The sequence below is a fragment of the Rhinoraja longicauda genome, unplaced genomic scaffold, assembly GCF_053455715.1.
Source record: "Rhinoraja longicauda isolate Sanriku21f unplaced genomic scaffold, sRhiLon1.1 Scf000135, whole genome shotgun sequence".
Classification (NCBI taxonomy): Eukaryota; Metazoa; Chordata; class Chondrichthyes; order Rajiformes; family Arhynchobatidae; genus Rhinoraja; species Rhinoraja longicauda.
In genome coordinates this window covers 165,096-192,850 of record NW_027601353.1, presented here as the reverse complement: position 1 = coordinate 192,850, position 27,755 = coordinate 165,096, and the positions used below count along the sequence as shown (strand labels likewise).

General features: G+C 43.7%; 2 protein-coding genes across 2 annotated transcripts in view; one reads left to right on the top strand and one right to left on the bottom strand.

Moving 5' to 3' along the window:
* Window positions 1-27,755, bottom strand: part of LOC144590102 (sialic acid-binding Ig-like lectin 13) — a 202,951-nt gene that overhangs the window by 58,920 nt on the left and 116,276 nt on the right. The gene's annotated exons all lie outside the window — the stretch shown is intronic.
* On the top strand, window positions 95-25,842 carry LOC144590106 (histone-lysine N-methyltransferase PRDM9-like). Its single transcript, XM_078394968.1, has 10 exons — window positions 95-118; window positions 1,267-1,389; window positions 2,965-2,995; window positions 5,609-5,731; window positions 6,054-6,124; window positions 6,535-6,628; window positions 11,399-11,670; window positions 12,446-12,513; window positions 20,949-21,139; window positions 24,746-25,842. The coding sequence occupies exons 1-10, from the start codon at window positions 95-97 to the stop codon at window positions 25,840-25,842; spliced, it is 2,094 nt and encodes a 697-aa protein (XP_078251094.1).

The following is a 27,755-nucleotide window of genomic DNA, read 5'->3' as shown; positions in this document are numbered from 1 at the left end:
GTGTTGCCGAGGTGAGATTTAGTCGAGGTGAGCTGTGAAGTGAATGGCTGAGCTCAGGAAGGGAGACCGAGGTGCTGCTGAAGGAGACGAGACCATGTCTGGGATGCAGGGCTCAGAGGTGAGACTCCAGGGAGCTTTGACTTGGAGAGTGGGCAGAAGATGCCGGATAAATGTCCTCTCGGGAGCCTGGGAACGGGGAAAATGTTGCTGCTCCTTCACAGATCATCACAACCCCAGGAATTGGTGTCAATGAGGAATGGATGAGCTCCATGGTCTCTGAAGTGGATCACTGACATTAATATTGATCTGGGAGGCCATTCAGACCATCTCCCTCATCCTTCTAGTTGTCTGTCTCCATCTGGCAACTTTCCCCAGCTGTGAGGAAAGAATATTAACCTGAAATATTCACTCCGTTTCTACCTCCACAGATGCTGCCTGGCTAGCTGATTATTATCTCGGGCAATTTTTTTTTTTTTAAATAGTGTTTTTGCAGGAGCCACTGTGTGCTGCTCCTGATTTCAGTGTGGGGGAAGTCCATGATTGTCACTGTCTTCATTGCCAGAAATGTAGACACTGATGTCTGTTGGCTGGAAGTTGCGATCTTGAATCTTGACAGGCAACATTTTGGGTCTGGACCTTTCAGGCAGATCACGCCAGACCTGCACTCTAAATGCAGTTTCCTCTCTTACTGTGATATGGTTTATTACTTCTTGGAATCAATAATGTGTTGATCTTCCTGGAATGTAATTAACAGCTGATTTCTTTCAACCGTAGAAAAAAAACTCACTATATTCTGAGTGAAGAAATATCTAATTTCTATCCTGAAGAAGTTACCCTTTAATTTTAAGTTGTGATTCTTTATCCTGGAATTGTCCTGTATTAAATTTTAAAAATGATATTTTCAAATCTGTTTTGGAATTCATATCTGATGATTACAGATTATGCACCAAAGTGAATCAGATACAATGTTTGTTTTTCCAGGATGCTGACAAGTTCAAAGACATTGCTGGCTATTTTTCCAAGGAAGAGTTTGAAGAAATAAGTGACTGGGAGAAGCTCCGTTATAAGAACGTGAAGCGGAATTATGAAGCCATGCTTGCTGTTGGTTTGTACAAAATTTTGTCTACTTTTTTTTTCCTTTTTGCCCTTTTCTAATGATGCATTCTGACATGAGTTTTTTTTCCCCACATGAAAACTAAATAGATCTGTGGTTTCTGAGACCAGGTCCTTGGTGAGATCCTTCCTTTTCACCATTTCATTCCACAGGTATACTTTGACAATATGTCTGAGGATATTGAACATTCCTGTTCTTTGATAAACATAATTGCTGTTGGCTTCTTCCTTGTGATCTTGGTCTCTGAAGTCATTGGCAGATTTTCCTTCAAGAAAGTGAGTTTACATCAAGCATCCAGTCCAGACAGTGTTCATGGCTGAGTACGAAAAACCTGTGTCGAGTAACTACTTTGAGAATTCAGGAATATCCTCAACCTCTTGCATCTGTGCTCAAGGTTCCCACCTGATCCAACATTGGGTCTATCGTTCCCATGTTTAAGAAGGCCACTGTGATCTACCTTACTGTCTTCCATCTGGTAGCACTTAGATTCACGGTAATAAAGTGCCAACAGAGGTTGCAAAGGGTGCAAATCCACTCTTGCCTCACAAATGTTAGACAGAGCTCTAGGGGATAGTGGAATCAAGGGATATGGGGAGAAGGCAGGCACAGGTTACTGATTGTAGATGATCAGCCATGATCACAATGAATGGCGGTGCTGGCTCGAAGGGCCAAATGGCCTCCTGCATCTATTTTCTATGTTTTATGACTTGGATCCACTTCAGTTTGAACTTTCAAAGCTGGTCAACAGTAATGCTATCTCACTGGCTCTGCACTCTGCTGTAGACCATCGAGAATACATGTCAGACAGCTATTCATCAACTACGGCTTGGCATTCAACACTATCATCCCCTCCAAATTACCAGTAAGGCCCAGTACCTGGTTCTCTGTGCCTTCCTTTGCAACTGGATGTGAGAGAGAGGGAAATTGGTTGAATGGTGCTGCAACAATAACCTCTAGCTGAACTCTTAACAAACTTGTGCAGATGTACTGTAGAAAGTATCCTGACTGGTTGCATCATGGCCTGCTAAGGCAATCCAATGCAGAGGAATGCAAGAGGCTGTATGGTGTGGTGGACTCGACCCAGTCCATCACAGGCACACACCTCCCCACCATCAATAGCATCTACATGAGAACCCACCTCAAGAAGGCGGCATCGGTCATCAAGGTTCCCATTCATCCGGGCTGTTCTCTCATCTTGCTGCTACAATCAGGTAGGAGGTACTGAAGCCTGAAGTCTCACCACCAGGATCTGCTACTTTCTGACAACTATATTCTTGAAACCATATGTGCAATCCTAATGGAACCGTGATTCCTATTGCACAACCATAGACTTTTCATAACAACGCAATTTGACTGATGTCTTGTAGAGTTGCACAGTCTTCTCGCAGCAGTCTTACAGAATTTCTACATAATTAGTTTTATGTATATCCGTCTCTAAACCTGTTATGCTTCTGCAAAGTAGCCTTTCATTGTATCTACATCGTACATGCATACAACAATAAACTTGACATAATTTGGAAAAATTGGGATCGGGATCAAACAAATCTGTGTCATCACTTGTGCATGCCAGAGACTGAGTTATTCCAACACTTTGTGTTTTATCCTTGAAGTTCCTCTCTTAACATGTCACTGCTCCCTCAAGTACAGCACACTCCTGCAAAACATTTCCGTAATGAGCCTTGGAAAATGGGAATATATTTCCATATGTCTGGAAAAAACCATTGGAGGAAAACACAGGCAGTGATTTCTGTTGTGTGAAGGAATGAGTAATTGAAGATACAGACTCCAATCTGAGACTAACTGTTTGGTCCACTGTGCAACAGTAATTCCTGCTCTCCTTAATGTCTCAGAGACAGGTACTACTTGCAACAGGCTCCACAAGTTTGTAGATGCTTAATCAAATGTGTCATTAATGACGCATCTATAAGTTTGCAGATGACACCGCTGTCTGGTCATGAACAATGAGGAGACAGAGTACAGGAAGGAGAAAGAGTTCCTTGTAACAGTGTTAAATTAACAACATTCCCTTCAATGTCACAAGATGAAAAGCTAGTTCTCGACTTTAGGATAGAATACATGCCCCAATCATCATCAATAGTGCCAAAGTTCAAATGATTCTTGGGCGTAAGATTACCAACAATTCTTTGTGGACCAATCTCATTGAAACAACAGCCACTGTTTCCCACAGTTAACAGACTACTGAATGGTCCTTCGATAAGCTAGATACAGTCCCGATTCTCCAACCTAGTTGATTTTCTCTGGAACTGTTGCATGACAATACTGAGAAATATATTTTGCAGTCTGCCATCTTTCCCTTCACTCTACCTTTTCTACTTGTGATGTATTATGTGATTTGATTGGATAGCATGCAAGTTAAAGCTTTTCCCAGTATTGCAAACACGTGACAACAATTAACATAAACCAACTGCTCTCTGTAAAATTCTGCAAATTAATTGACAGGATTATGTAAACCATCGGCATTGGTTTCTCCCAGATGAACAAAGTGGCATCAAGGCTCCAGATCTTGCAGAATGCAGAAAATGCTTTATGGCTGCCCTTTGTGAAAATGTAACAGCATAATTAATTTGTGGGAATCCTTGATATATGGCTGTTCAAGATTGAGGAGGACAACCTGGAAGGCCTTTTGACCTCTTCAGGAAATCAAAGAGTCTCAAAAATATCATGATCCCAACCTCATAAGCCATTCACTCATATAGACATCAGCAGCAGAATCTTTAGCTTACTCAAAGACCTACAGAATCAGTTCTCTCAAAACTGACAGAGCTGGAATGGGAGTAGTGATCCTCTACACCAAGGGATTGCCAATAAACCAGGGATATCAATGTGGACATTGAAATGTATCTCAACATCCCTGGAAGAGATCATCCACAACACTCAAGAGGCCTGGCACTCTTCATTCCAAAGTACACTGGTTTCTCCAACCTGAAATGCACTGTTTACTATCCCCATAATGCACTGGAGTCTTTGTGGTAAGACTTCTATAACAACATGTCCCAAACCTGCAGCCTCTACATCATAAAGGTTGAGGGCAATGGGTGCTTGGGAGCACCACAACCTCCACATTCTGCACCATGTCACACAAGGAGCAATTTGGAAAGAACAAGAAATGCCAGCTCTGCCTGTGATGCCCTCATTCTTTCAAAAAATAAACAAATGTCTGAAAGATAATGTTGAGAGTAAATGTTGCGGTATCTGTTCCTGCCCTCATTTTTATGTGCACACACACTTTTTTGAGTTTTTGAGATACAGTGCGGAAACAGGCCCTTTCGGCCCACTGGGTCCGCGCCGACAAGCGATCCCCGCATTAACACTTTCCTATACACTTCTAGGAACAATTTCTTTTTACATTTACCAAGCCAGTTAACCTACATACCTGTACATCTTGAGTGTGGGAGGAAACTGAAGATCTTGGAGAAAACCCACGGGGAGAACGTACAAATTCCGTACAGACACCACCTGTAGTCGGGATCGAACCCGAGTCTCCGGCGCTGCATTCGCTGTAAGGCAGCAACTTAACCCCACTGGTCATTGGAAAATTTGAAAGGTCCCAAGGGAGAAACTCCTGCCTGATATATTAATGCCTTGCAAATTTATTGATTTTGCAAGGCATTGATATATCAGGCAGGAGTTAATAATAATATATCAGGCAGGTTACGTGTGTCAAACCGTAAGATTTGTCTTATAACTTTTGATGAAATGAGTACACCCAGCAGACTTGTGATTAGTCCCAGATTATTGGCAGCAGGATATGTACAGTTTTGCTTTTAATGACTATTTCCTCCAGGAGAGGTTCCTTACCAACATTCAAAAATTCCATCAGTGATTTCAAATTGAACTAACTTTACAATCAATACCAAAGCTTTATGTCATTCAGAAGATGGTGACCATGGATAGCACAACCCCATAGACATTGGGCACAGTTATGCTTTTTGATGTTGCAACTTGTCACAGTCCTGAAATCAGAAATTGGACAAAGGTCAATGTTCCCAATAATGAAGAGGTGGGTTGCCCTAGTTGTTCATTATTCAATCCATTTACTCAACCATGGCACAAAGTGTCACTGTGAGTACAGGCAGCTAGAATAAGCCATTACTTTAAACCTGGAGGAATGGAAAGAAGAATTCTGATTGATTTCACTTACCACAGGGACGAGTGGTCATTGCGATTTCTGACCTGGAAATATACACATTCTCATCTGTCATACTCTTCATGCTGGTTGATTTTTCTTTAACTCTGAAAAATAATTGTAAGGTTGTTTGCTGTCTTTGTCAAATAGACGTGACAATTGAATAATAGCATGAATACTCTGGAGGAAATAATGATAACATTGCAAAGTGATATTTCGACAGATAAATATCTGTCGAAATATCACTTTGCAATGTTATCATTATATCACTTTGCACTGTTAAGTTCAGTGAAGATAAATACTTGAAGTTGGCCATAACAGATGATGAGCATTTTTATTTTTCACAGGATTGGATGTACCAAAGCCAGAATTCATGACAAATCGGAGGAGAAGGCGTCAAACCCAAGTCTACGAATCTAGCGAATCAGATGAGGATTCGACACCTAAACTTCTGACAAAAAATGCAAAACGTAATTTAAATCTGTTTGAAATATTAAATGCAGTTTTTCAACTATAATTGATTCTAATCAATTTGGCCATTAGCCTATGGAATCTGGTGCAAGGGTGATTTTATTCTTATCTTTGAAGTGGTAGGATACTTGTTAAATTGGAAATGTTTTTCCCAATGTGTTATTTATGAAATGTAAATTTACTTTTCCTAATTTTTAATTTTGTGATATGTTGCTTCCATTTTTAACTCTAAAACATTAGATATATCCAGAATTGCCAAACTATTGAGATACAGTCTGTGCTTTTCCAAAGCAGCACTGATGTGGCACTTTTTTTCCTAAGGAGTCAGAATCTTTAGGCATCCTTTTAAGAATGCAAAAGGCAAGAATACGAAAAGAAAGCCCGTCGTAAAGGTAAGAACAGAAATTATTCCCAGGATAAAGGACATGTGAGAATTAACAGAGTGGCTCTACATTGGCATTTTATTTTCTACAAGATAGAAATGACTGCTTTTTAGACAAATCTTCGTCACTGCTGTTGGAGTCAGGTGCTAACATTCGCAAATAAGTTTTTATTGTTGAAAGAGGAACAATTGTTCCCACATTTTCCCATATTTGCTGACAATATCAAACTTCCTTTTAGAGTAGAGTATGAAAGACGAGAGTTCACTGAAATATTGCACACAAGGCAGTTACTGCTTTTATTAGTAGCTTATTTGAGTATCCAAGTTAATAATGCGATGGAAGAAATAATCGAGAAGAAGTAGAGCCAATCTATTTGTGTCCTTATGAATCACAGGTTGCACCAAAATGTCTCTTTACAGGTCATTACAGGGGAGGGCAAAAGAGATTTGGGAGGAGCCGCTGAGGAAACGAAGGAAGGCACAGTGTTGATGAAAAGAATCAAAAGAGCAACAGGTAATTCTGTTTGTAAAAGTAAAACTCAAAATGAGTAACTCCTGTGCATTCCAGTAAATGATGGAGATGATATAATGACCATCTGACTACCACCATGTCAATTCAATTCAATTCATAGAACATGTTGCATATTATGTAACTAACTTCCATATTTTACAGTTCAACCACTTACCTGACTTGAAACAATGTAATTAGGTTATTTTTAGCTTTCTTTTTTCAGTTTTGGGATCTACAAGCGAGGAAACGACCAAACAGACAGACAAAATAATTTATAATTTACGAAATAAAGAGAGGATCATCTATACAAAAGAACAGGAGCTCCGTAATGACGATTACCTGTGCATGTCCAAAGGAACCAATTTATTTCTTCAAAGCAACCATATTTCATTAGGAGCATTGAAGTGATGGCATGGTGCATTGGTAGCCAGTGCAATGGTGGAACAATGCGGGCTTTGGTTCAAGAGCACAAAATTGTGTTCACTCATGAAGAATTTTTTTCTTTTAACATTAATCACTGGTACTTTCCGTAACATTTGATGTTAACTTCTGGAATTTTGTCAGACATTGGAATCTGACATTGATTCCCCGGTAAACTGACAGTGACTGTTTAAAGAAAGTGTGGTTCATGTCCAATTTATGTGGGCACTTTCCTGGTAACTCTGGGCATCATAAAGGATGTGAATGTAAGAGTATTGCTTTGTGTATTATTAATGTAGGGCTATGTGCAGTATGACCAACTGACGTTACCAAAAATATTAATCAAACTGTTGTGATACATTGTGGGAAGAACAATGAATTGTTAATCTTTATCTTCTTGTCTTTTAACTTTTCCTGCTATGTCATTTTGTGGGTATCTATGTCATTTTGTGAGTTATTTTGCCATCTACCTTCTTGTCAGCAATAATCTTGGAAACATTGCAGGTGCCTTGCTCGAAGATGTCTTTGAAGATGTCTATTTGCCAACTGTCATAACTTTCCATTTAATTTCCTAATCTAAGCAATCTGACCTTAATATATCAGTAAATGGCTTAATATATTTCTCTATGTTCTGTTTTCACTTCATCACTCATAAGATCAATGTACGTTCCTGTCATTTAAACAAGGAGTCCCAAAGGATTCTTTATTGCAAAGCTACCAGTTAATTCTGTCATGTTGCACAAGATATCCAGCATCATCTGTGGAAAGAGAAACACAACTAATGTTTGAGGAGGAAGACCCTTTGTTGGAACTTCAATGTGAGATGCTAACACTGTTTTTATTTCCATAATTCTTCTCTGACTTGCTGGGATTACCAGCATTCATCTTGGATAGAACATTTCCAGACTCATTTCAGTTTCAAATTCATTTTCCCACAAATTCAGCATTTTTTTCCTTTCTATATGAAGATTGAATTTGACAACACAAATATTTGATTTCCCTTTTGTGAAATGCTCTCTTTCTTTGACATTTTTGATTAACCTTCTCTCTTATTCCACCACATGATTCCCTGAGCCAAATCTGTTCATCACAGTTGCACTCATGTAAAATTATATTAGTCCGGCCACCTCAACCTTGTCTTGCATTTGGTAAAGTGCAGTTTAGATACAAACCATGCATTTACTTTTCTACATTGTATACTTTATTAAATCTCTTTTCTTTTTGCATAGTTATAGGGTGCAAGTTGCATCAGGAGTTAAAATTGGCAAGTAATAAAGGTACAGTAGCCTGGATATAGGGTGCAAGTTGCATCAGGAGTTAATATTGGCATGTAACAAAGGTAATGCTAGTAGGGTGGTTAAAGAGGTTTCAATATGCAGGCAGACTGGGAAAATCAGTATGATACAGGACCCCAAGAAAGGGAGTTTGTAGATTGCCTCCAAGATGGATTCTTTGAACAGCTTGTATTGGAGCCTACCAGGGAGAAGGCAATTGTGGATTTCGTGTTGTCCATTGAACCAGATTTAATAAGGGAACTCAAGGTAAAGGAACCGCTTGGAGGTAGTGACTGTAGTATAATTAGTTTTAATATGCAATTTGAGCGGGAGAAGGTTAAATCAGAAGTGTCGGTGTTGCAGTTGAACAAAGGGGACTATGAAGGCATGAGAGAAGAGCTGGCCAAGGTGAAATAGAAAGGGATCCTAGCAGGAATGACGGTGGAACAGCAATGGCAGGAATTTCTGGGCATAATCCAGAAGATGCAGGATCATTTCATTCCAAAGGCGAAGATAGATTCTAACGGGAGGAGGAGGCAACCGTAGCTGACAAGGGAAGTTAGAGATGGAATAAAACGAAAAGAAAAGATGTATAAGATAGCAAAGAGTAGCAGGAAGCCAGAGGAGTGGGCAACTTTCAAAGGACAACAGAAGACGGCAAAAAGGGCAATACGGGCTGAAAAGATGAGGTAGGAAGCGAAACTGGCCAAGAATATAAAGAAGGATAGTAAAAGCTTCTTTAGGTATGTTAAGAGAAAAAGATTAGTAAAGGCAAATGTGGGTCCCTTGAAGGCAGAAACGGGTGAAATTATTATGGGTAACAAGGAAATGGCTGAAGATTTGAACAGGTACTTTGGACCTGTCTTCACTAATGGGCACGAACAATCTTCCAGATGCACTAGTGGACAGAGTATAAAGGGAGTCAGAGGAACTAAAAGAAATTTGCATTAGGCGAGAAATAGGATTGGGTAGACTGATGGGACTGAAGGCTGATAAATCCCCAGGGCCTAATGGTCTGCATCCCAGGGTACTCAAGGAGGTGGCTCTAGAAATCATGGACGCATTAGTGATTATTTTCCAATGTTCAATATATTCAGGATCAGTTCCTGTGGATTGGAGGGTAGCTAATGTAATCCCACTTTTCAAGAAAGGAGCGAGAGAGGAAACGGGGAATTATAGACCAGTTAACCTGACATCGGTGGTGGGGAAGATGCTGGAGTCAATTATTAAATAGGTAATAACGGCACATCTGGATAGTGGTAAAAGGATTGGTCCAAGTCAGCATGGATTTATGAAGGGGAAATCCTGCTTGACTAATCATCTGGAATTTTTTGAGGATGTGACAAGTAAAATGGATGAAGGAGAGCAAGTGGATGTAGTGTTTCTAGACTTTCAGAAAGCCGTTGTTTGATTAGGTACCACACGGGAGGTTGGTGAGCAAAATTAAATCACATGGCATTGGGGGTAGGGTATGGACATGGGTAGAGAATTGGTTGGCAGACAGGAAGCAAAGAGTAGGAATAACGGGTCCTTTTCAGAATGGCAGGCAGTGTGAGTGGAGTGCCGTAAGTCTCAGTGCTGGGGCCACAACTATTTACAATATAAGTGATTTGGATGATGGAAGTAGAAGTAACACTAGCACGTTTGCGGATGACACAAAGCTGGGTGGCAGTGGGAACTGTGAGGATAATGTTAGGAGGTTGCTAGGTGAATTGGACAGGTTGAGTGAGTGGGCAGATGCATGGCAGATGCAGTATAATGTAGATAACTGTGAGGTTATCCACTTTGGCGGCCAAAATAAGGAAGCAGATTATTATATCAATGGTGTCAGATTAGGTAAAGGGGAATTGCAACAAGACCTTGGTATCCTTGTACACCAGTCACTGAAAGTAAGCGTGCAGGTACAGCAGGCTGTGGCCTTCATAACAACAGGATTTGAGTATAAGAGTAAAGAGGTCTTTATGCAGTTGTATAGGGCCCTGGTGAGACCACATTTGGAGTATTGTGTGCCGTTTTTGTCTCCTAATTTGAAGTAGGACGTCCTTGCTATTTAGGCAGTGCATTGTAGGTTCACGAGGTTAATCCCTGGGATGGAGGGACTGTCATGAGGAAAGATTGGAAAGACTATGGTTATATTCACTGGAGTTTAGAATGATGAGAGGGGATCTTATAGAGACATAAAATTATAAAGGGACTGGACAAGGCAGATGCAGGAAAAATGTTCCCAATGTTGGGGCAGTCCAGAACCAGGGGACACATTCTAAGAATAAAGGGGAGGCCATTTAAAACTGAGGTGAGAAGAAACTTTTTCACCCAGAGAGTTGTGAATTTGTAGAATTCTCTGCCTCAGAAGGCAGTGGAGGCCAATTCACTGGCTGCATTCAAAAGAGAGTTAGATAGAACTCTTGTGGCTAGTGGAATCGAGGGATATGGGGAGAAGGCAGGAACAGGGAACTGATTGTGGATGATTAGCCATGATCACATTGAATGGTGGTGCTGGCTCGAAGGGCCGAATGGCTTACTCCTGCACCTATGTCAATGGTCTTAATCTGCCTTGTTACAAATGCTTCATAAGTTCACATAATAGACTTACTTTTATCCTTCAAAACACTTTTCTTGGAGTTGACTCCATGCACTACAGCACTGTTACCGTTAAACATACTCTGCATTACATCATGCTTGTTATTACTAAATGCAAAATTATATTCCATGGTCATGATTTTTCTCTTGATGTTTATAAATATCCATTCAGTTCAACACGGCAGCCATTTTGAATTTAATAGCGGCATCTTACCCCGAAGATATTCATGGGGGACAAACATCACAAAGGGATTCTTCACAAATCGGCCACTATTAATCTCTCACATTTTCAATGCTTCCTCAGAAGAGTAATTTTGGAAAGAGTAATTTTTCCAAGATCTCCTGCACAACATCTACATCATGGTCGTATTATATTCTGAAATACTTTTAATAAGGTAACATCTTTTGTGGATCAACAAGCATTTTCAGTACCAAGTGCAGCCATTTTCAATAACGCCAACACCCTGATCAGTTCTTAATTTTATATTTTCCGTTTTAGTTTGTGAAGCACGTGAGACATTTTTTACTGAAGAATGCCCTGTGCATGGCCAACCAATCTTCATGAAGGACACTGTCATTGATTGCAATCGCCCCGATACAGCTCATTTAACTCTACCAGAGGGCCTCAGCATTGCCACGTCCAAAATTCGTAAAGCCGGTCTTGGCGTCTGGAATGAAGGGAAGGTTATTCCCAGGGGCATTTATTTTGGACCCTATGAAGGAGAAGTTTCAAATGAAGAAGAAGCTGCTATCAGTGGGTATTCATGGGCGGTAAGTGGTTCCAATAGTTCATCATGGAAAATGCTCAGCAGGTTTGATAACATTTGTTGAAGAAAGATCATCATCCTGAAATGTGAGCTGTGTTTTATCCTCCACGAATGCTGCCGGCCATGCTGGGTATCTCCTGAACTCTCTGTTTTTATTACAATTTTTTTGTAGCTGATTTATTTTATATTCTAATCAAAGTCATCAAGTTTCTTACCAATAAAGAAACAGTTTGAAGCTAACTGAAAATAATTTCTGTAACTTAGATTCTTAATTACATGTTTCCATTTTAATTTGGTTGTCAATGTGAATAGAGACTGAAGGGTCTGTGCTCTTTGTCTTTCTCTTCTGTTCCAGTGATTCCCACTTCACTGCTCAGACTGGCATCCCTCTCCCTCACCCAATCTCTGAGCTGACTCAGTGCCCCATCTCCTTCCTGCTCTGCTGCCCCTCTTTCACCCTGATGTCCGACCTCCTTGTTTGAGAATACATTGAACGTTTCTGACTAATCAGAAATCATTAGCACAGTGATATTACCAAAATTTTAAAACCTATTACAACCCGACAAAGCTCCTTGAAATTGCAAAATGTTTATTATATTCTTGGAGTTTCTTTGCCATGTGATTTAATTCGCAGGAATTTTCGAGTGCTCTGATATAAAAGTGTAATCAAGTAAAATAGGTGAAATGGTTGTTAGTTGAAGGGAACTGGGAACTGTAAGCTTCATGTTTGTTTTCTTTATCAATGTGGGGTTTTTTTAAACCAAATATCTTTTTTATAGATCAGTAAGGCAAACAATGACACTGAATACATTGATGCACAGGATGAATCTAAATCGAACTGGATGAGGTAAGGGAAAGACTAATGCTTATCATAATAATAAGCAATAACTGGGTTATTTAAGAAAGGAGACACAAGAGACTGCAGATGCTGGAATCTTGGAGTAAAAGCAAAGTGTGAGAGGAACTCAGTGGGTCAGGCAGCATCTGTGCAGGGAATCGACAGACAACGTTTCAGGTGGGACTTTTTTCAGACTGATGGAGTACAAGGGAATAAAGCTGGAAAAGAGAGGTGGGGTGGGACAAAGGTGGGCAAGTGAGGGGAAAGAAACATAGAAAATAGGTGCAGGAGGAGGCCATTTGGCCCTTTGAGCAGGCACCGCCATGCACTGTGATCATGGCTGATCATCCACAATCAGTAACCTGTGCCTGCCTTCTCCCCATATCCCTTGATTCCACTAGCCCCAAGAACTCTATCTGACTCTTTTAAATTCATCCAGTGAATTGGCCTCCATTGCCTTCTGTATCGGAGAATTCCACAAATTCACAACTCTCAGGGTGAAAATGCTTCTTCTCACCTCAGTTTTAAATGGCCTCTCCTTTATTCTTAGATTGTAGTCCCTGGTTCTGGACACCCCCAACATTGGGAACATTTTTCCTGTATCTAACTTGTACAGTCCTTTTATAATTTTATACGTCTCTATAAGATCCCCTCTCATCTTTTTAAACTCCAGTGAATACAGGTCCAATTTTTCCTCATATAACAATCCCGCCATCCCAGGGATTAACCTGGTGAATCTACGCTGCGCTGCCTCAATAGCAAGGACGCCCTTCCTCAAATTAGGAGACCAAAACTGCACACAATACTCCAGATGTGGTTTTACCAGGGCCGTATACAACTGCAGAAGGACCTCTTTGCTCCTATACTTAAATCTTCTCGTTATGAAGACCAACATGCCATTGGCTTTCTTCACCGCTTACTGTACCTGCACACTTACTTTCAGTGCCTGTTGTACAAAGACACCCAGGTCTCGCTGCACTTCCCCTTTACCTAATCTGACACCATTGAGATAATAATCTGCCTCCTTGTTTTTGCCACCAAAGTGGATAACCTCATGCTTTGTGTCATCTGTAAACTTGCTAGTGTTACTTATAATTCCATCATCCAAACCATTAATTTATATGGTGAATAGTTGCGGCCCCAACACTGAGCCTTGCGGCACTCCACTCGCAACTGCATGCCATTCCAAAAATAACCCGTTTATTCCTACTCTTTGCTTCCTGTCTGCCTTCCAATTCTCTATCCATGTCAGTACCCTACCCCCAATACCATATGCTCTAATTTTGCTCACCAACCTCCCGTGTGGGCCCTTATCAAAGGCCTTCTGAAAGTCTACATACACTACATCCACTGGCTCTCCTTCATCCATTTTACTTGTCACATCAAAGAATTCCAGAAGATTAGTCAAGCAAGATTTCCCCTTCATAAATCCATGCTGACTTGGACTTATCCTTTTACTGCCGTTTTTGTCAAATGTGCTGTTATTGCCTCTTTAATAATTGACTCAAGCATTTTCCCCACCACCGATGTCAGGCTAACTGGTCTATAATTCCCCGTTTTCTCTCCCGCTCCTTTCTTGAAAAGTGGGATAACATTAGCGACCCTCCAATCCACAGGAACTGATCGTGAATCTATTGAACATTGGAAAATGATCACCAATACGTCCACGATTTCTCGAGCCACCTCCTTGAATACCCTGGGATGCAGACCATCATGCCCTGGGGATTTATCAACCTTCAGTCCCATCAGTCTACGCAATACTATTTCTCGCCTAATGCAAATTTCTTTCAGTTCCTCTGTCTCCCTAGATCCTCTGTCCTCTAGTACATGTGGGAGATTGTTTGTGTCTTCCTTAGTGAAGACAGATCCGAAGTACCTGTTCAACTCTTCCACCATTTCCTTGTTACCCACAATAATTTCACCCGTTTCTGCCTTCAACAGACCCACATTTGTCCCAACTAATCTCTTTCTCTTAACATACTGAAAGAAGCTTTTACTGTCCTTCTTTATATTCCTGGCCAGCTTCCCCTCGTACTTCATCTTTTCAGCCCGTATTGCCCTTTTTGTTACCTTCTGTTGTCCTTTGAAAGTTCCCCAATCTTCTGGCTTACTCCCCTTAGAATCTTTCTTCCTCTTTGGAAATAAATGATCCTGCATCTTCTGGATTATGCCCAGAAATTCCTGCCATTGCTGTTCCACCGACATTCCTGCTAGGATCCTTTTCCAGTCGACCTTGGCCAGCTCCTCTATCATGCCTTCATAGTCCCCTTTGTTCAACTGCAACACTGACATTTCTGATTTAACCTTCTCCCTCTCAAATTGCAGATTAAAACTATTCAATATTATGGTCACTACCTCCAAGCTGTTCCTCAAGTTCCCTTATTAAATCTGGTTTGTTGGACAACACTGAATCCAGAATTGTCATCTCTCTGGTAGGCTGGAGTACAAACTGCTCGAAGAATCCATCTCGAAGGCACACTGCAAACTCCCTTTCTTGGGGTCCAGAACCAACCTGATTTTCCCTGTCTCACTGTGAACTGTGAGGAAGATGCTATGAGGTTTCAGGATGACTTGGACAGGTTGTGTGAGTGGGCGGATGCATGGCAGATGTAGTTTAATGTGGATAAGTGTGAGGTTATCCACGTTGTTGGTAAGAATAGGAGGGCAGAGTATTATCTGAATGGTGTCAAGTTAGGAAAAGGGGACGTACAACGAGATCTGGTGTCCTAGTGCATCAGTCACTGAAAGGAAGCATGCAGGTACAGCAGGCAGTGAAGAAAGCCAATGGAATGTTGGCCTTCATAACAAGAGGAGTTGAGTATAGGAGCAAAGAGGTCCTTCTGCAGTTGTACAGGGCCCTAGTGAGACCGCACCTGGAGTACTGTGTGCAGTTTTGGTCTCCAAATTTGAGGAAGGATATTCTTGCTATTGAGGGAGTGCAGCGTAGATTTACTAGGTTAATTCCCAGAATGGTGGGACTGTCGTATGTTGAAAGACTGGATCGACTAGGCTTGTATACACTGGAATTTAGAAGGATGAGAGGAGGTCTTATCGAAACGTATAAGATTATTAAGGGGTTGGACACATTAGAGGCAGGAAACATGTTCCCAATGTTGGGGGAGTCCAGAACAAGGGGCCACAGTTTAAGAATAAGGGGTAGGCCATTTAGAACTGAGATGAGGAAAAACATTTTCAGTCAGAGAGTTGTAAATCTGTGGAATTCTCTGCCTCAGAAGGCAGTGGAGGCCAATGCTCTGATTGTATTCGAGAGAGCTGGATAGAGCTCTTAACGATAGCGGAGTCAGGGGGTATGGGGAGAAGGCAGGAACGGGGTACTGATTGAGAATGATCAGCCATGATCACATTGAATGGTGGTGTTGGCTCGAAGGGCCGAATGGCCTCATCCTGCACCTATTGTCTGCCTGCATATTGAAATCTCCCATAACCACAAACCTTTGTTACATGCCAGTTTTAACTCCTGCTGCAACTTAAACCCTATATCTACGCTACTGTTTGGCGGTCTGTAGATAACTCCCATTAGTGTCTTCTTACCTTTACAATTCCTCAACTCTATCCACAGTGACTCTATATCGTCAGACCCTATGTCACCTCTCACAAAGGACTGAATTTCATCCCTTCCCAACAGAGCTACCCCACCTCCTCTGCCCACCTGCCTGTCCTTTCTATAGGACTTATAACCCTGAATATTCAGTTCCCAGTCGTGATCCTACTGCAGCCATGTCTCTGTAATCCCCACAATGTCATATCTACCAATCTCTAACTGAGCCTCAAGCTCATCCTCTTTACTTCTTATACTTTGCATATTCATATATAACACTTTTAATCCATTCAGATGAATACGTGACTTGAAAAATGGTGCAAGGGGGAGGGATTCAAATTTTTAGGACATTGGAACCAGTTCTGGGAGAGGTGGGACCAGTACAAACAGGACGGTCTGTACCTGAGCTGGAATGGAACCAATGTCCTAGGGGGAGTGTTTGCTAGTGCTGTCGGGGAGGATTTAAACTAATGTGGCAGGGGGATGGGAGCAGGAGCAGAGAGACAGGGGTGTAAAATGAGGGTAGAAGCAACAGGTAGCAAGGTGAAAAGTAAAAGTGGTAGGCAGACAAATCCAGGGCAAAAATCAAAAAGGGCCACTTTTCAACATAATTGTATAAGGGGTAAGAGAGTTGTAAAAACAAGCCTGAAGGCTTTGTGTCTCAATGCAAGGAGTATACGTAATAAGGTGGATGAATTAAATGTGGAGATAGTTGTTAATGATTATGATATAGTTGGGATTACGGAGACATGGCTCCAGGGTGACCAAGGCTGTGAGCTCAACATCCAGGGATATTCTATATTCAGCGGGATAGGCAGAAAGGAAAAGGAGGTGGGGTAACGTTACTGGTTAGAGAGGAGATTAAAGCAGTGGAAAGGAAGGACATTAGCTTGGAGGAAGTGGAATCGATATGGGTAGAGCTACGAAACACTAAGGGGCAGAAAACGCTAGTGGGAGTTGTGTACAGGCCACCTAACAGCAGTAGTGAGGTTGGGGATGGCATCAAGCAGGAAATTAGAAATGCATGCACTAAAGGTGCAGCAGTTATAATGGGTGACTTCAATCTACATATAGATTGGGTGAACCAAACTGGCAGGGGTGCTGAGGAAGAGGATTTCTTGGAATGTTTGAGAGATGGTTTTCTAAACCAACATGTCGAGGAACCAACGAGAGAACAGGCCATTCTAGACTGGGTATTGAGTAATGAGGAAGGGTTAGTTAGCAGTCTTGTTGTGCGGGGCCCCTTGGGCAAGAGTGATCATAATATGGTAGAGTTCTTCATTTGGATGGAGAGTGACAAAGTCGATTCAGAAACAAGTGTTCTGAACTTAAAGAAAGGTAACTTTGAGGGTATGAGGCGTGAATTGTCCAAGATAGACTGGCGATTGATGCTGAAAGGGTTGACGGTGGACATGCAATGGAAGGCATTTAAAGGTCGCATGGATGAACTACAACAAGTGTTCATCCCAGTTTGGCAAAAGAACAAACCAGGAAAGGTAGTGCATCCGTGGCTAACAAGGGAAATCAATGATAGTATTAAAACAAAAGATGAAGCATACAGATTAGCCAGAAAAAGTAGCATACCAGAGGACTGGGAGAAATTCAGAGTCCAGCAAAGGAGGACAAAGGGCTTAATTAGGAAAGGGAAAATAGACTATGAGGGAAAACTGGCAAGGAACATAAAAACAGAATGCAAAAGTTTTTATAGATATGTCAAGAGAAAAAGATTAGTTAAGGCAAATGTAGGTCCCTTGCAGTCGGAAACAGGTGAATTGATCATAGGGAACAAGGAGATGGCAGACCAATTGAACAAATACTTTGGTTCTGTCTTAACTAAGGAAGACATAAACCGTCTGCCGGAAATAGCGGGGGACCGGTGGTCTAATGAGATGGAGGAACTGAGGGAAATCCAGGTTAGTCGGGAAGTGGTGTTAGGTAAATTAAATGGATTAAAGGCAGATAAATCCCCAGGGCCAGATAGGGTGCATCCCAGAGTGCTTAAGGAAGTAGCCTCAGAAATAGTGGATGCATTAGTGATAATTTTTCAAAACTCTTTAGATTCTGGAGTAGTTCCTGAGGACTGGAGGGTAGCTAATGTAACCCCACTTTTTAAAAAGGGAGGGAGAGAGAAAACGGGGGATTATAGACCAGTTAGCCTAACATCGGTAGTGGGGAAAATGCTAGTCAGTTATTAAAGATGTGATAGCGAGAATCTATGCTATTAGCTGGTATAGTCAATTAGAGATATTATATTTTGTTGTAGTAAAGATGGTTTCTTTTGTTGTTTTAGCTAATATAAAATGGATGCTTATTTTAGAGGAAAGCAGTAAGATGGATGCTTGTGGCAGAAACGTTATCCTTGGGAACAGAATGTGTTTGTCCCTTTACGAGTGATAAGGAGTGTACAGAAGAGATGGGCTATTGTCCTCTCCTCACACTGTCTGACTGCGAGAAGTTGTTCTTCCCCTCCCCTGAGTTGAGGTCTCTTCAGACACTAGTGTTGTGTCTGGAGATCTTCTCGGGAAGAACCCCATGGTGGAATAAATCTGATGTGCTAATCCAGTATCACGTGAGATTATTCAGACTGAAGGTAAAGAATTTGATTTAACAATAGCATCACATTTGGAAAGTGGTGAAATCATCGGACAAAGTCAGCATGGATTTACCAAAGGCAAATCATGTCTGACGAATCTTATAGAATTTTTCGAGGATGTAACTAGTAGAGTGGATAAGGGAGAACCAGTCGATGTGTTATATCTGGACTTTCAGAAGGCCTTCGACAAGGTCCCACATAGGAGATTGGTGTACAAACTTAAAGCACACGGTATTGAGGGTTCAGTTTTGAGGTGGATAGAAAATTGGTTGGCGGACAGGAAGCAAAGAGTAGGAATAAACGGGTCCTTTTCGGAATGGCAGGCAGTGACTAGTGGGGTACCGCAAGGCTCAGTGCTGGGACCCCAGTTATTTACAGTGTATATTAATGATTTGGACGAGGGAATTGAATGCAACATCTCTAAGTTTGCGGATAACACGAAGCTGGGTGGCAGTGTTAGCTGCGAGGAGGATGCTAGGAGGCTGCAGAGTGACTTGGATAGATTAGGCGAGTGGGCAAATGCATGGCAGATGCAATATAATGTGGATAAATGTGAGGTTATCCACTTTGGCAGCAAGAACAGGGAAGCAGAGTATTACCTGAATGTGACCGATTGGGAGAAGGGGAGATGCAATGTGACCTGGGTGTCATGGTGCACCAGTCATTGAAAGCAAGCATGCAGGTGCAGCAGGCAGTGAAGAAAGCGAATGGTATGTTGGCATTCATCGCAAGAGGATTTGAGTTTAGGAGCAGGGAGGTTCTGCTGCAGTTGTACAGGGCCTTGGTGAGACCGCACCTGGAGTATTGTGTGCAGTTTTGGTCTCCTAACCTGAGGAAAGACGTTCTTGCCTTAGAGGGAGTACAGAGAAGGTTCACCAGATTGATCCCTGGGATGGCGGGACTTGCATATGAGGAAAGACTGGATAGACTGGGCTTGTACTCGCTGGAATTTAGAAGACTGAGGGGGGATCTTATAGAAACATATAAAATTCTTAAGGGGTTGGAGAGGCTAGATGCGGGAAGATTGTTCCCGATGTTGGGGGAGTCCAGAACCAGGGGTCACAGCTTAAGGATAAGGGGGAAGTCTTTTAGGACCGAGATGAGAAAACATTTCTTCACACAGAGAGTGGTGAGTCTGTGGAATTCTCTGCCTCAGAAGGTAGTTGAGGCCAGTTCATTGGCTATATTTAAGAAGGAGTGAGATGTGGCCCTTTTTGCTAAAGGGATCAGGGGGTATGGAGAGAAGGCAGGTACAGGCTACTGAGCTGGATGATCAGCCATGATCATATTGAATGGCGGTGCAGGCTCGAAGGGCCGAATGGCCTACTCCTGCACCTATTTTCTATGTTTCTATTACTCATCTCACCTTTCACATCGATTCCTATTACACTTGGCCATTCTCTCCTATCCTTTCGTGAGCTTTCTGTCCCATTAATTCTGGGGTCATAACTTTTCCTATACTCTCTTTCCCTTCAACTCCATCTTTGTTTATCCCATTTGACATCCCCCTCCCCCCACTATTTAGTTTAAAAGAGGGGATGAATGGGAAATACATGACTTGGGGAAGGGAAATTGTCCATTTTACTCATTAATCCAGAAAGAATCAGCATTCTGTCTGGGCGATGCTTTCCTTGCCTAAACCAGCCTTTCTCCTTGGATCACTCCATGACCCACAACTCCTATCTCAAGCCTCATGCTCTTGGAATGTCACCTGATGCTGCAAAACTTTGCATCAAATATTCAGCCTGTCATGTCTTGATCTGTGACTGGGAGACTGATGCCACAGTTTAAAATCAGGTCTTGATGTTAAAATCTGGGGTATCTCCGTGAAGCCAATATTCCAAGAGAAGAATAACTCAATTCACGCCACGCTGCATCACAGCTGCTCTGTCTTTGCCTCCCTGTAAATAACACAGCCAGGGTCAACAGTGTTTAATTGTTCCACAATGAAATTCTAACTTCCTGCAGCTTAACAAGTCTGTTAACGCAATAACATGCAGATAAATAGAAAGTAATCAATACAATACCAACAACAGTAATACCAGGTAGACATAAAAACAGAAAAGACTGGAAATACTGCATTGGTCTGGCCGCTTCTGTGGGAAGAGAAACAAAGTTCAAGTTTCCTTCAGCAGTGTGCTGACAAAGGGTGTACAATATTTCAGGTTGAATTTGGACCATGGCTGGGGACATCTCCCATTCAACAGACTTTGCTGATATACTTTACGTTCTGTGTTCACTTATAATTTTAAGTGACTGTTGTACCTTCTATCTGTGCTTGTTGTGTTGCAGATTTGTGAACTGTGCCAGAAAGGAGGGGGAACAGAACCTTGTTGCCTTCCAGCACCGGGGCAACATTTACTACAGGACCTGCAAGCCGGTTCCTCCTCACTGCGAGTTGCTGGTCTGGTACGGTGATGACTATGCCAAGGAGCTGGGAATCACATGGACCACAATGTGGATGTCAAACCAAGACCCAAAACGTGAGGATTCTGCACAAATCGGGGAACTGCAGGCAACTTTAATTGTGTGGGAAGGAACTGCAGATGCTGCAGATAGACATAAAATGCTGGATTTACTCAGGGGGACAGGCAACATCTCGTGAGAGAAGGGATGGGTGATGTTTTGGGTCGAGACACTTCCGACTAGTTAGGGAAGAGGGAAACGAGAGATATTAAACGACGATGTAGAGAGATAAAGAACAATGAATGAAAGATATGCAAACAAGTAAAAATAATAAACGAAACCTACCATTTCTGGACTATCTCCGACATCTCCCTACCGTTTCTGGACCTCACCATCTCCATCACAAGAGGAAGACTACTGACTGACATCTACTATAAACCCACTGACTTGCACAGCTATCTGGACTACACTTCATCCCACCTTGTCTCTTGCAAAAAGTCTATCCCCTACTCCCAATTCCTCCGTCTACGCCGCATCTGCGCCCGGGATGAGGTGTTTCACACTAGGGCATCAGAGATGTCCTCATTCTTCAGGAAACGGGGCTTCCCCTCTTCCATTATAGATGAGGCACTCTCTAGGGCCTTTTCTGTATCCCGCAGCTCCGCTCTTGCTCCCCCTCACCCCATTCGCAACAAGGACAGAATCTCCCTCGTTCTCACCTTCCACCCCATCAGCCAGAGTATCCAACAAATCATCCTCCAACATTTCCGTCACCTACAACGGGACCCCACCACTGGCCACATCTTCCCATCCCCTCCCCTCTCTGCGTTCCGCAGAGACCGTTCCCTCCGTAACTCCCTGGTCCACTCGTCCCTTCCTACCCAAACCACCCGAACCCCGTGCACTTTCCCCTGCAACCGCACGAGATGCAACACCTGTCCCTTTACCTCCCCCCTCAACTACATCCAAGGACAGAAACAGTCTTTCCAGGTGAGACAGAGGTTCACCTGCACCTCCTCCAACCTCATCCGTTGCATCCGCTGCTCTAAATGTCAATTTCTTTACATCGGCGAAACCAAACGCAGGCTCGGCGATCGTTTCGCTCAACACCTTCACTCAGTCCGCCTTAACCAACCTGATCTCCCGGTGGCTGAGCACTTCAACTTCCCCTCCCACTTCCAGTATGATCTTTCTGTCATGGGCCTCCTCCAGTGCCATAGTGAGGCCCACCGGAAATTAGAGGAACAGCACCTCATATTTGGCTTGGGCAACTTGCAGCCCAGTGGTATGAACATTGACCTCAACTTTAGATAGTTCCTCTGACCCTCTCTTCCCCTTCCCAGTTCTTCCTCTATCTTCCTGTCTCCACTTATATCCTTCCTTGACATCAGTCTGAAGAAGGGTCTCAACCCGAAACGTCACCCATTCCTTCTCTCCTGAGATGCTGCCTGACCTGCTGAGTTACTTCAGCATTTTGTGAATAAGGGAAACAGGCCTTTGTTATCTGTTTGTTTATGTGAAAATAAGAAGCTGGTGCGACATGGGTGGGGGAGGGATAGAGAGAAAGGGAATGCCGGGGTTAGAAACATAGAAACATAAAAAATAGGTGCAGGAGTAGGCCATTCGGCCCTTCGAGCCTGCACCGCCATTCAATATGATCATGGCTGATCATTCAGCTCAGTAGCCTGTACCTGCCTTCTCTCCATACCCCCTGATCCCTTTAGCAAAAAGGGCCACATCTAACTCCCTCTTAAATATAGCCAATGAACTGGCCTCAACTACCTTCTGTGGCAGAGAATTCTGTGGCTTGAAGTTAGAGAAATCTATATTCATACCACTGGGCTGCAAGCTGCCCAAGCAAAATATGAGATGCTGTTCCTCCAATTTGCGTTTAACCTCACTCTGACAATGGCGGAGACCTAGGACAGAAAGGTCAGTGTGGGAATGGGTAGGAGAATTAAAGTGTTTAGCAACCAGGAGATCAGGTAGGTTCAGGCGGACTGCGTGAAGGTGTTCAGCAAAACGATCGCCATAATCCGTCTATGTTTGGTCTTGCCGATGTATAAGAGTCCACATCTTGAACACAGTAGATGAGGTTGGAGGAGGTGCAAGTGAACCTCTGCCCAACCTGAAAGGACTGTTGGGGTGCCTGGACAGATTTGAAGGAGGAGGTATTGGGGCAGATGTTGCATCTCCTGCAGGGGAAGGTACCTGGGGAGGGGGTGGTTTGGGTGGGAAGGGCCCAATTAACCAGGGAGTTGCGGAGGGAACGGTTTCTGTGGAAGGCGGAAAGGGGTGGAGATGGGAAGACGTGACTAGTGGTGGGATACCGTTGGAGGTGGCGAAAATGTCGGAGGATTATGTGTTGTATGTGAGGGCTGATGGGGGTGAAAGGTAAGGACTAGCGGGACTCTGTCTCAGTTACGAATAGGGAGAGGGGGGGAAGGCAGAGCTGTGGGGTACCGAGGAAACAGGAGTGAGGCCTCATCTCTGATGGGAGAGGGGAACCTCCATTCCCTAAAGAATGAGGACGTCAGATGTCCTGGTAGGGAACCCCTCATCTTGATGTTGCGTAGACGGAGGAATTAGGAGTAGGGGATGGAGTCTTTGCAGGAAGCAGGGTGGGAAGAAGTGTAGACAAGGTAGTTGTGGACTGTCAGTGGGTTTGTAATAGATGTCAGCCTGTGATGGAGACTGAGATCAAGAAAGGCGAGGGTGGTGTCAAAGATGGTCCAAGTGAATTTGAGTGCAGGATGGAAATTGGTGGTGAAGTTCATGAAGTCCATGAGTTCAGGATGGGTGCAGGAGGTAGTACCGATGCACTTGTCAATGTGACGGAGATAGAGGTCAGGGATAGGGCCAGTGTACGCCTGGAACAGGGATTGTTCAACATAATCAAACTTTAACTAATTTACTGTAAAATAATTACGGGTGTTTAAAGTGGCACGTCAGAAACTATGATCAAAAACAAAGCAGCAGTCGTAGTAAGGATGAGAAATTTGCAGAATAGTGAAGTGCAGAGAATTGTGCTGAATGATGTCGCAGGTATCAGAAGCACAAAAACTTTGTGGATGCACTGATTTTATTCAAAACATCCTTGTAGCAACTCACGCTGAATCACTGAGCATTTACAAAGATGCAGTCAGCCCCTTTGCCCTGCTGTCGTCCTCAGCAACTCCCAGCTCATGATGTTATTTGACATCTGCAATTTGCTTTTCACTTGCCCATTTTAACAAGCCAGTTATCACACAGGGTTAGAAGAATTCTTAAAAACTTACTATCATATCATATCATATATATACAGCCGGAAACAGGCCTTTTCGGCCCTCCATGTCCGTGCCGCCCAGTGATCCCCGTACATTAACACTATCCTACACCCACTAGGGACAATTTTTACATTTACCCAGCCAATTAACCTACATACCTGTACGTCTTTGGAGCTGACGTGTACCTTGTTCCTTGGGGATATTAAAGACAGAATCCATCCCCCTCGAGTCTTTATCAGAATCATCTGGTGATTGATAACTCCCTCCTCCCCACAATCTTTCACTAGTCACGCCTGTAAATTATTTCAATTAACATCTCCGAGCAGCTCCATTAACACTGAAGCATTTACTAATCTGTCTTCCAAATCAGAGCGTGGATTTTTTGCTGAAAATGATCATTTCTGTTTCCTTCTCCAGCGGTAGACGGCGTGACCCAAGGAGACTGTCATCCCTGCCCTCACTGCACTGTAGCATTCACCACGGTGGAGTACCTTACAAGGCACTTAAGAAGGCATCCTGAAGCCTCCAGACCAACACCAGCTGGTCAACCTTCTTCCCCCAGAGTTGACACAGATCCACAAAGTAAACGTGAGCAGAGTCCGTTCACACCATCTGACAGAAGGAGGGCAATAGGGAAGTCAGGTGATATTCCAGGACGAATAACGGAGAGACGGCATGAATGTGCAGAATGTGGGAAGTGTTTCACGCGGGCAGGGAGCCTCCACGAACACCAGCGGACCCACACCGGAGAGAGGCTGTACACATGTTCTGTCTGTGGGAAGGGCTTTGCACACTCAGGGACTCTCCACCGACACCAGCGGACCCACACCGGAGAGAGGCCGTACACATGTTCTGTCTGTGGGAAGGGCTTTGCACAGGCAGGGGACCTCCACCGACACCAGCGGACCCACACCGGAGAGAGGCTGTACACATGTTCTGTCTGTGGGAAGGGCTTTGCACAGGCAGGGACTCTCCACCTACACCAGCGGACCCACACCGGAGAGAGGCCGTACACATGTTCTGTCTGTGGGAAGGGCTTTGCACAGGCAGGGGACCTCCACCGACACCAGCGGACCCACACCGGAGAGAGGCCGCACACATGTTCTGTCTGTGGGAAGGGCTTTGCACAGGCAGGGAACCTCCATGTACACCAGCGGACCCACACCGGAGAGAGGCCGCACACATGTTCTGTCTGTGGGAAGGGCTTTGCACAGGCAGAGAACCTCCACCAACACCAGCGGACCCACACCGTAGAGAGGCCGTACACATGTTCTGTCTGTGGGAAGGGCTTTGTACAGGCAGGGGACCTCCACCAACACCAGCGGACCCACACCGGAGAGAGGCCATACACATGTTCTGTCTGTGGGAAGGGCTTTGCACGGACAGGGCACCTCCACCGACACCAGCGGACCCACACCGGAGAGAGGCCATACACATGTTCTGTCTGTGGGAAGAGCTTTTTTTATCTCTCTCAGCAGAAAGCCCACACCTGCCGTGAAACGTGCCCCGTGTGAGGGAATGTTTTTAAGGACACAGCAGCTTTCACTGTTCACCTGAGAGCCTGTGTAGAACAGTAAAAGTTCACCAATTGTCAGTGCTATAATTTCCTTTATATTATTTCATTTTATATTATTTCAATTATCTCCTTTTGAATTACGTTGAGTAATTATTTATGTTTCCAGTCAGTATCAATATTGGCACTTGCTGTATTTCCCTCTTTATGGTGATACTTTGTGTGGAGAAGTCTGGGGTGTCAGGAATGGGTCCGTGGTTCCCACTCCCTGTGTGAATTGGGGACCAGGGACGGGTATCATTGCCGCATGTCCGACCCTCTCCAGACTGCATCTTCTGACTGGGATAGACTGCCCCCACTGGGATATTCTGACTGTGCTGTTGTGATGCAGTCTGTTTCTAGCACTGAGTTCATCAACACTGCGATTGATAAACCAGCCACTTTTATTGTTGCCGCAAGTCAGGAGAACCGTTCTGTGCCGTGGGCTCATTGCTCCGGTTACTTTGATCAAACTGCTGGTCCCTGCAGGTTTCACTTTATTCCTGTGAGATTTCTTGAAGCGGTGATCAGTAAAATGCTGACACTGGAGTTTGAAAGTTTGAAGTGTTGTTCGAAGTATAAGCAGAAGTTGAGTTTGTAAATTGAATCGTTGGTTGTGTTGGTTGATGTAATTTATTTAACGGAGGTTTGAGACCCGAAATGTGTTTTAATTTGTATTATTCTGCGTTGTATTTAAAATATTTCTGTGTGAGGCGATTGACCAGCACCCGCGTTGTCCCGGCTAAATCTGTTCATGTTATTCTCATGTTATTAAAGTAATTGTGTTGTGAATCAATGTGATTGGAGTATTTTTAATGGCGGTTGCATCAACTCCTGGGAGCTCCGTGCATCATGTTCCCTGTTGTTGCTGATGGGAAGTGCAGTGGCTCAGTGGACGCACGGCGCTGGTCACTGTGTAATCCCCTCCTGCCTCATCAACAAACCTTCCCAGCGCTCGGCTCTCCACCCCTGCTGCTGCAGCGCCTGCACACATGCACCGTCCAGTATTTATGCTCTTTGTTCAGCCGGCCGGCTTCACCCTCTGCAGCGCTGCATCAATACACACGCGGCTCATGCAAGCTGTTTCCCCAGTCTGTGTCCGATGCGCTTGTGACATGGTCCCTGCTCCTCCGGCCGCCGTGAGGTTCCCGCGGTGGGCGACGAGTGCGTGTGTGTGTGGGACCCCGGTGAGTGCGGGCGGGAGGGAGGGCGAGGGCATTGTCAGGAAATGGAGGGGAGACACAAGGAACTGCAGATGCTGGATTACAAATAAAAAACACAGAGCGCTGGAGTAACAGCGGGTCAGGCAGCATCTGTGGGGGACATGGATAGGCGATGTTTCGGGTCGGGACCCGTCTTCCGACTCTAATGGAGGGGATTGGATTCAGCTGCCGTCAAGCTGACAAAGGTCATAAGTGATAGGAGCAGAATTAGGCCATTCAGCCCACGGATGTGTGGAACAAGCTGCCAGAGGAGGTAGTTGAGGCAGGGACTATCCCAACATTTAAACAGTTTAGTCTTGCACTGATAGGAAACTTCACTGGAATTAAGACATCTTTATTTTAGGCTTCAGAGATGGAGCGTGCAAACAGGCCCTTTGTCTCAACGAGCCCACGCTGACCAGCGATCACCATGTATCACCCCACACACAAGCACTATCCTACACCATGAGGGACAATTTACTGCAGCCAATTAACCTACAAACCTGCACGTTTTTGGAGTGTGGGAGGAAACCGGAGCACCCGGAGAAAACCCACGCGGTCACGGAGAGAGCGTATAAACCCCGTACAGACAGCATCCGTAGTCAGGATCAAACACGGGTCTCTTTTCTAAAATATATACAAAAGCTTATATTCAGAAAATAAAACAAACATA